The sequence below is a fragment of the Pediculus humanus genome, genomic scaffold (assembly GCF_000006295.1).
Source record: "Pediculus humanus corporis 1103172108290 genomic scaffold, whole genome shotgun sequence".
Classification (NCBI taxonomy): domain Eukaryota; kingdom Metazoa; phylum Arthropoda; class Insecta; order Psocodea; family Pediculidae; genus Pediculus; species Pediculus humanus.
In genome coordinates, this window is record NW_002987859.1 from 1,302,853 (window position 1) to 1,312,785 (window position 9,933).

The window sequence follows — 9,933 nt, forward strand, 5'->3', positions numbered from 1 at the left end:
CGTTCTCGTGAACGCGTTGTCGAGTTTTTTTTTTTTTTTTTTTTTTTTTGTAATAATAACAAACGTGATTTTGATAATAATAATAATAATAAATTGATAACGAAAACAATCGCAATTTAATTTTTTTTTTTTTTTTTTTTTTTTGTTTTTCAACGTTCGGGGCGTTTTTGTTTGACGACGCGACACGCATAGAAATTTATTTTCGTTTGTTTGTCACGTTACGTCAAGTGTTATTATTATTATTTTAAATAGCAGAAGAAAAAAGTAGGAAAATATATTTTCTTAACCACGTTACGATGCAAATATACCTTTTTAATATTTTTTTCTATTTCCGTTCAAAAAAAAAAAAAACGCGGGCTTCAATGTAAATTTAAATTAGTCGAGAAGACGCCTCTCTCTCTCTCTCTCTCTCTCTCTCATCATTTTTTTCTGTTTGTTTGTTTGTTTGTATAGATTGTGGGCGAAATTAAGTGTGATGCCGTCGGCGCATTTAACGCTAAAGGAAGAGGACGTGGTGCGACTCGTTCTGGAGTTTCTCCACAACAGGGATATGCACATATCTCAGCTGAGTCTCGAAAGGGAAACCGGAGTCATAAACGGAAGTTATTCCGACGACGTTTTATTCCTACGTCAGCTCATACTCGACGGTCAATGGGACGACGTGTTGGAATTCATTCAACCGTTGGAAACTCTTCCAGCGTTCGACATGAAAAAATTCAAATACTACGTTTTGCGGAGAAAATACGAAGAATTGCTGTGCATAAAATCCGAGGCCACGATATTGTCCGGTCTCGGTAACAACGTCGACAACGCCGTCGAAGAAGTTGTTAAAGTTTTGCGGGAATTGGAAAAAGTCGTGCCGTCGAAAGAAGAATATTCTCATTTGTGTTTGTTGTTGACTTTGCCGAGATTAAACGATCATTTGTCGTATAAAGACTGGAATCCGAGTCACGCTCGCGTTCAATGTTTCTGGGAGATATTGCCCATTGTTGAAAAGTTTTTACCGAACGATAAGAGAGTGAATCCCGAATCCGGATGCACATTTTCTAAAAACGATCGGCTCATACAATTAGTTATAAAAGGGATTTTGTACGAGAGTTGTGTCAATTATTGTCAGTCGAAGGCAACCGAAATGACGGATTCCGCATACGATCAACTTAATTTCACGCGGATATTAGATGGAAACGTGGGTTTGGGTGATTCCGATTTGAGTTTGATATCGTGGTTGCAGTGCGTGCCCCCTGATACGTTTTCAATACCTTTCGAACAAAGGACGTTAAACGTGGACGTTGAAAAATTGGAAAAGCCAACGTTAGAAACTTCGTGGACGGAGCACATGTTGGTGACTCCGATCAAACCCAAAATGTTTCCACATTCCGCGATGCCTTTCACGAGACCCAAAAGCGCCGCGGATGTCATGTCTCGCTCTTTACTACCCGCTTTCGAAGGTTTGGGCTCGGGCCTCGGTCTCGTTCAAAACGGAAGCCCTCTCCTCATGGCATTGTCCACGAGCGAATTGAATCCTCACATGTCGAGGAGTTCGTTTGCTAGTTTTCACTTGACCGGTTTTAAAAGTAATAAATTAATGAACACGAGCGTCGACAGACTTTTCGAAAACAACAACGACGAAGTTTTCCTAAGCACGACGTATGCGGATTTTCAACCCGCCACATCCGTCGTCGAAACGAGCACTCCCAAAGCGATAAATATTCCCTGTAGAAAACAATCGAAAAGTCCGGATTCGAAAAAGGGTTCCAACGTGAGCACCACGGCGTCTTCGCCCGATCCAAAAGGCAGAGACAGTCCAACGTCGATGGCTAGGTCTTCCAGGAGAGATTCTTTAGTCGAAAGACAATATCCACCTTCCGTTCAACCTCAAAATCACATGGTCAACGGTAACGGATCCGGCGACGCGAACAATAGTCGAGACGGTGATCTCATGAAGGAATATCAAAAACAAAAGCAAAAATTTCAAGAAACGTTAATTGCAAAAGGAAAACAGAGAGAGGAACTCATTAGGCAAATGTCGGATTCCGGAGGGCAGTTCGAAGAATGGTAAGTTTAAAAAATTACGCTTAACAATTTTTTTGTGTGACGTTGTCGTCGTGTGACGTCTTCTGCTTTTGTAATCTTTCGTTTTCGATTGTCGTAAAAGTTAATGTAAAATGTGAAATTATTTAATACGATCTCTGAGAGTTTGTGAAAAATGTTCGGTGCTGCTACAGGTGGCGTTGATTCTAACTAAATCAAGTTTATTTAGTTTCAAAACTTAGATGGCGCTTTTTTTAAAATTAAAACCACGTCAAAACGTCTTTAACACACACACAATTTAAAACTCTTTTAAACGATTTAAAAAAAAAAAACGGTTTTCCATGCCTTGTAAATATTTTCCCATTTAAACGATATAACCGAAGGGAAATTTTGTGCCTTTACCGCTTTATTTTTATTTTTCTCGGGGGGTTCCTCCCCTCCCCCCCAGTTAATATCTCGGTTTGTGGTTGATAATGATTACCTGTTGAAAATCATGCCGTCGACGTGTAGCGTAATTAAAATTTTTTTTTGTTTGTTTGTTTGTTTGATGAGAAAGAAACACGTTGAGTAAAGAGCAGGGAAATAATTATACCGTAGGTAATTATAATGTTGTGTTAACAATTTAATAATGATTTGTTGGCGGTAGTAGTAGTGGCAGCAGCAGCGCGTTAGCGGTGACCTTTAACCCTCAGAAACTCACCTTTTTCAACACCGTAGTAGTAGTAGTCTTTGATTTTTTTTTTTTTTTTTAAATAAAAAATTTCCAAGGAATAAAAAAAAAAAGTCATAAATAATAGAGAGAGAAAGAATGTTTCGGACAATCGTTTGTCGGTCGTAAAAAATCTCTCCGTGTTGTTGTTGTTGTGGTTGTTGTTGTTCAGTTCACGACGACGACAATGTTCAACTTTTTCTTTTTACGTTCGAGTAAAAAACAAATAAAAAAAAAAAAAAAAAAACGGCAACGGTCACCGTGGGAAAAAGAAAAGGTCAACTTGTTGTTACTATTATTATTATTACTATTATTATTATTTTCATCACTTATTTTCTTTTGTTTGTTTGTTTGTTTGTTTGTTTGTTTGTATTCCATTCTTGTGTGATAAAGAAAAGGCGATGATGGGAAGGGAGGGAATATTGTTTTCTTTTTGCCACGCGAAATCCCATGGTAGGCTTTGATGATAAAGACATGATAAAACAGGTTTACTGTACAGGTACAGGTTACTGATAACGTACCTTAATTATTTTTAATTAATTAATTAATTAATAATCGATAAGTTATTTGGGTATCAAATAATTTTTTTTTCTTTCTGCCATTAAATTGCGATTACGGATTATCACGATGATAATTTCCAGTTTGAAATTCTCCCCCCTCCCCCCGCCACTTTTCGGGTACGGTCGAATCGTTGAGAATTGCATTATTATTATTATTATTATTATTATTATTATTATTATTATTATTATTATTTAATAGGGAAAAATTCGTCGTGCAAAACAAATCGATAACCGATCGATACGGTCGTGATAATGGCATAATAAATGATACAAAATTGTTGTGATTCCAGCCAGTCGTCGAATGAAAGAAGAAAAAAAAACGATGATGATAATGATGATTCGTTTGATGACGTCACTTATTAAAAAATAGATCCAATTGTTTTTATTTATTTATTTATTTGTCGCGGAGGAGTAACATGGATTAAGAAGATTTTATGCGCGTCATTTTTTTTTTTTTCCTCTTATGCGAAGAAGGATTCGTGGTGAAGGTTTCGTTCTTTCCTTTCGTTTCCTTCTAGAAGAAGTAATATTTGTGATTGATTGATTGATTGATTGATTGATTGGTCGGTTGATTTCAAATCGTTAAAAATTAAATAAAATTACTCTTTGACACTAATTAATTAGGAAAATTTTTTACCTAAAAAGGAAAAGAAGAAAATTGCTCGCGGCTTTATTTTGGAATTTGCACTTTTTGTAATGGAAAAATACAGTTAGAGTCGTCATCATCATCATCATCATTATTTTGTTGTAATTGCGTTTTTTTTTTTTTTTTGAAGTTTTGCGAGGAGTAAAATGCGGTGTGAAACGAATTTTGCGTGACACGTTCGACAATTATTATTATTATTATTTTCGATTTTTGAAATGGTTGTTTAAGTGGATACTCGTGCGAATGAATTTTTTTTTTTCCTTACGAGAGTTTGAAAGTTTAACCCGTTTCGAGCCGTGATAACCACCACACGTTGTCCTCGTCGCGCGTTAAAATCGTGGAGCAGGAAAAAAAACCGAACGCGACCAAAAAAAAAAAAAAAAACTCGGGAATAAAAAGAAAGAAAGAGAAAAAAAATGGTAGCGAATTTTAACGAAAAAAAAAAAAAAAAAAAAAAAAAACGTGGAATCAATCAATCAAAAAAGGGTCAAAAGTTTAGTCGTGTCAAAAGTTTATATTTTTTCATTTGAGTTCATTTTTTTTTTTTTTTAATTGTTTTCATATCGATTTAGTTTTCCTTCCGTCACGCAATCAGGTGTCAAGGTCAATGAGAAAATTGAACAAAAGGAAAACTAATTTTTACTTTTTTTTTTTTTGTGACGGCGAGAGATGTCGGCGAGTGGTTTTAAAATTTATTTTGTTGCATAATAATAATAATAATAATAATAATAATAATAAAAAGGTATTGGAAAACCGAAGCGTTTAAACGAAAGGAAATGAAAGAACGAAACGTCAATAATAATAATAATAATTGAAATGTTAAAAAAAAAAAAAAAAAAACGATGACAATTCAAGAGTAATAAGGAGGAGGGAGTGCCGCGTGGACATTTTTAAAATGGCGATCGCTTTTCAATTATTGTGAGAAAAAACGTTTCGACATCTTTGGTGATACTTCTTCCGACAGTTTGTGTGTGTGTGTGTGTGTGTCACGATAATAAGGCGATACGAAGGTGGGGTGGTACAGGATTTTTTCAAGCGGAAATAATTTGCAAAAAAAATATCCGTTTGTAAGAAATATGTCGAGTTGATTGTTGTTGGTCATTGTCGAGGTGTGAGAGTAGGGGAAACGTGACAGTCCGAGTTTTTTCTTTGTCACGGCACAAAATTCCGTCGCATTTTATTAATGGACAATTTAAAAAAAAAAAAATTTTTTTTTTTTGTACGCTTCGAGTGTCGATCGTTGGACGTCAATCAACGTAATAATTTTACACAATTTATTCGATTATTATTAGCAATAATCGAAAATGATGCTGCGATTATATCGAAATCGTTTGTGATCGCGATACGATACTAAAAAATTGTGTGTGTGTGTTCATTCATCCGAGCTCGCGTTGCGGAAACATCATCGTCGTGGAACCAGAATACGGATAAATTTTGCGCGACACGAACTTATTAGAAGAATAAACCGGTCAAAAAAATTTTTTTTTGAGATTGTGGTCGTCGTTTGTTTGAATCCAACCAATTGTTGTTGGACGTTTCCGTTGGTTTGTTTGTTTGTTTGTTTGTTGTTTGTTTCAATTCAAACGCTGGTTGTGTTGGGTTCGATATGTGATTTTTAGTTTAAATTAAATTACTTTTAATTTCACATCTCATCGATGGTGCCGGTTGTGGTGGTGGTGGTAGTGAGAAAGGATGAAGACGGTAATGATAATTGAGACGGTGATGATTACCATAATAATAATAATAATAATAATAATAACGATGATGAACCAAACGAAAATCTAACGTAGAAAGTTAAATTTTTTGTAAGTATGTTATAAGTAATTTTGATTGAACACAAACGAATTTGTTAAATAGTTAAACAATTTAAAAAAAAAGAGAGAGAGAGAAGAAGAAGAGGAAGAAGAGAGGAAGAGAGGAAAGGAAGAAGAAGAAGAAAAAGTGAAAATCGCGAACGTTTTTTTTTTTTGCGTTTTACGCGCGATTGTGTTCAGTTGTGAAATACCACACGCCGTGACGTTTGTGTGTGTTTGTGTTTTTTTGAAACGTTATATATTTTTTCGATTTCGTGGAATTAGAACGAAGAAATGATCTCTCTCATGGATTCGAGGGGATTCGAGAGCGTGATACTTACGTGAGGATTGTTGTTGTTGTTGTTGTTGTTGTTGTTGTTGTTGTCGTCGTTCCACGTCAAGAAAAAATATCGTTCTCGATTTGGATTTTGGTTTTTTTTTTTTTTTTTATTCTCGCTGGAGGAAAAAAAATAATTTATTTATTTATTTATTTTTTCTTTCCAATTTCTCGTTATTTGAAATCTCGGTTCGATTTCGATCATTCTTTGATACACTTGGTTGATTATGACGTCATAAAAAAAAAATGTAACAAATTTTTTCATTTGTTAAAACCGATTAAAAGTTTTTAATTGTTGTTGTCGTTGTTGTTGTTTTAATTAGAAAATTGTCATTAGCATTATTATTGTTATTATTATTATTAATTATTATTAGAATAACAGTAAAGAAGAGAAGAAGAAGTTTTAATAAGTAATAAACACCTTTTTTTTTTTTTTTCGCTTACGTCATTATTTCGTATTCTTTATAACTTGTGCGAAACGCGTTTGTTCGTTTGCGCGTTTGTTTTTCTTTTGATTTTTCTTCTTCTTTTTCTTCTTTTTCATTTAATAATCGCGTGTTTAAATATTCGAAAGGAAGGAGTGTTTGTTTGTTACGTAAAATATCGGATTTATTGTTTTTTTGTTTTTTTTTATTCGACCGGTTCGGAAACACGAGAAATAAATACCGGGTCATTTTTCATTAAATAATATTATTATTATTATTATTATTTTAAAAAAGGTAAATAAAGTGGTAAAGAAGAAAAATAATAATAATAATAATACGGATTTTTGGCGTCGTGTGAAAAAAAAAATTTTCTGGATACGGTAATGACCTTGAAGATATTAACAACAGCTTGGAAATAAGACACCGCGTGACGATTCGCCTTGACATCGATATCGCAAAAATTGTTTTTTATGTCGAACGGAATGTATGAAAACACGCAGCAAGTGCCTCCCCCGCCAGTGAGGATCCGAACTAAATTTTACTCTTCCGCAAACGTCGAAAATTCGGATTCGATGATGGCGCTCGATAAGAGCATGAAAAAAAATAACGGAGATGAAAATAAATCCCTGGAAAAAAAAATGGCGAATCTGACGACGAATGACAATTCGGATGCGGCGGAAACGGGAAACGGTGATAAACCTCTGCCGAACGTAAAACAACCCAAAGTCGTCGTTTCGAAGGAAAAATCTTCGCTTTCCGCCGCGAGTAAAAGACCATCGTCCTCGAGGTGTTTGTCCAACTTGGCCAAGATAAACGAAGACGAAACGAACGATGATTCGTTTTCGAAGCCCAACATGAAAATCGAATCGAACTTGAAAAATTTATTCGTGCCGTTCAATAATAATAATAATAATAGTGGTAGCAGTAACAGTTCGAAACGAGGATTTAAAATTTTTCCGAGGAGTTTGTCGAACGCGTACAATTCGAGAGGACAGAGAACGATGGTTTTGGAAGTGAAAACGGATCCGAGCACTTGTTGCGTTCACAGGAAAAGTGCGTCGAAAAACGGCGGTAAAAACAATTCGAGGAGGTGCGTGACGTCACAGTACGTGGCACTCGGCGACGGAAACTGGAGTCTCCAAAGCCCGAGTAATTTTCAGGCTTTGCTCACGGGATCTTGGACTTCCATCGGGAAAAGCACCGTTTTCGGGTGAGTTGTTGGAGAGACGTGGGAAATTTTTTTGCGGTTTTTTTTCCTTTCAAACAATTCCAAAATTGTGACAAGAGAAGAGTTCAGACGACAAGTGAGAGAGAGAGAGAGACTCTTTCTTGGTTTTTTTCTTCTTCTTTCTAGTACGTTCTCTTTAAACTTTCTATAAAAAAAAAAAATACACCTCGTTAAGGAGAAGAAAAACAAAAAGAAATTTTAATTTGTTTTTTTTTTTTTTTTGCTATTGTTGTCGTTACGACAAGTTGTCGCGTTCTATTGGCTCGATGTCACTCAGTGTCACGATGTCATTGTAAAATATGATTGATTGTGTCCGTAAGGAAGGCTGCAAGAGAGAGAGAGAAAGCACAAAAGTTTATTTATTATTATTTAAACGACATTTTTTTTTTTTTTAATCGATTGTTCTTTATACGTTCGTTTTGCGGTTAATGGCGAACGTGACTCGACCATGATTTTCTACAACAAAAACTTTTGATTTGCAAAAGGAGCCTGCACGAGTTACGTACGTAACGGTTTGACCTTTCTTACGTTTTTTTTTTTTTTTTTTTTTTTATATCATTCATTGTCTTTTATTATGTAAAAAAAAAAAAGAAAATTTTTTTTCCCTTCTATTTCGATTTGAAATTTTATTATTTTCTGTAAAGTTGTAACGTTTTTCGTTTGTATTAACGAACGAACGTAGGTACGCGTTCGCCGATTCAAGTGTTTTTTTTTTCCTCCAATAAATCTCAAGGAAGGACTAATGTTATTTTTGCCCTGGCTTTTATTCATTTTGTTTGTTTTGCATATGGGTTTAAATTATTCATTGAAGTAAGTGCGTGTACGTGTGCGTGCGCGTGGAAACGCATCAGATGTTCGGTTTTTTTTTTTTTTTTTTAATAACAAATGTCGTGCAGACGACGCGGTCGTATTTATTTTACGGCGACATTAAATTTTTTTTTTTTTTTTTAAATTTTAATTATGGCTGTTTGGTTCTGCGATATAATTACGCATATTTTACGACTAGTAAACGAGTCAAATTTAAATTTAAATTTAAAAACGCAAAAAATGTTTTTTCGCCGCATTGTTACGTTTTTAAAATAAGATGAAATGGGGCGGTGATGGAATAACGTGGGAGTCATTAATTAACTTAGAAAAAAAAAAAAAATTAATTAATTAATTACGTGATATTGCCCTTAAAAAATCGTGAGAAATTGAAAAATTCGTTGTGTTGATTTATGAATATTTTAACTACTCGGTTTTCTCATAATTTTCTTTTTTCTTTTTTTTTTTTTTTGAACAGTTCCAGACCGTCTGCCGTAAATGTTAATAAAAATTCATCATTATCATCATCATCACAAAATTACGTTTCGTCGAAAACGGGATGTTTTTCAAAGGTTTCCGTACCCGTAACGCAACCCGTCAATGGAAATTCGAATTACGACGAAAACGATGATCATTGCAACGTCGTTAAGGTAAGCTAGAAATCATATTATTAATAATAATAATAATAATAATAATAATAAAACGCGAATCGATTTTACCGCGCTTTTTTAACGTTACGTAATTTAATAACCAATCCGCGATGCGTACCTGTTTTATCGCGATTTAAATGATGTGATTGCGATTTGAGTTCGTTATAATGCCGTCAGATGTCGGTAGTACTCGCGAATCGAACGTGTGTTTAATAACGTGGGGGGGGAGCAGGGAGAAAAAGGGAGGGAAAGAACGGATTATTTCGAACGGGGAAAAGATTCACGTGTAAATAATTGAGTTTCATTTGGTTTTCCCGCCAACGAACGGATTCACCTGTCCTCCCCCCCTTTCCGGTAGGATTGATTTCGCCGTCGCGTAATTTTTATTCCACGCGCGTTCGTCCTCGTTTCCCCTCCCCCCCATTTATCCTTTTCCGAGTATGTCGTGTGTGGGCACTTTAGTACTTTTTTTTCTTTTTTTCGAAACTCGGGAGTGAAAGTTTTGTTTGTCTGCTAGTCCAGCTAGTGCGTGCTTGAAATTGTAAAACATCTCATTAAATAAATAATTTAATTATTTGTTTGCTTGTTTGCCTGTTTGTTTGTTTGTTTGTTTGTTTGTTAACCTAAAAATTTTCTTTAAAAAAAAATCAGATATGGATATTTTTGGGTGAACCACTCGGGAAAATGCATGTTGGTTATCATCATCGAACTGTTCTTATTTGGTCGTTTAGTCTTAGTTTCGTACGTTGA

The 9,933-nt window shown here is 34.9% G+C and overlaps 2 protein-coding genes across 2 annotated transcripts; both read left to right on the forward strand.

Moving 5' to 3' along the window:
• Positions 1-475: 475 nt before the first annotated feature.
• On the forward strand, positions 476-2,273 carry Phum_PHUM540570 (uncharacterized protein; the record flags this gene model as incomplete). Its single annotated transcript, XM_002431637.1, has 2 exons — positions 476-2,055; positions 2,261-2,273. The coding sequence occupies 2 exons, from the start codon at positions 476-478 to the stop codon at positions 2,271-2,273; spliced, it is 1,593 nt and encodes a 530-aa protein (XP_002431682.1).
• Positions 2,274-7,073: 4,800 nt separating this feature from the next.
• Phum_PHUM540580 (uncharacterized protein) lies at positions 7,074-9,933 on the forward strand (the record flags this gene model as incomplete). Its single annotated transcript, XM_002431638.1, has 3 exons — positions 7,074-7,711; positions 9,012-9,183; positions 9,835-9,933. 3 exons carry the CDS (start codon positions 7,074-7,076, stop codon positions 9,931-9,933), a joined length of 909 nt encoding a protein of 302 aa, XP_002431683.1.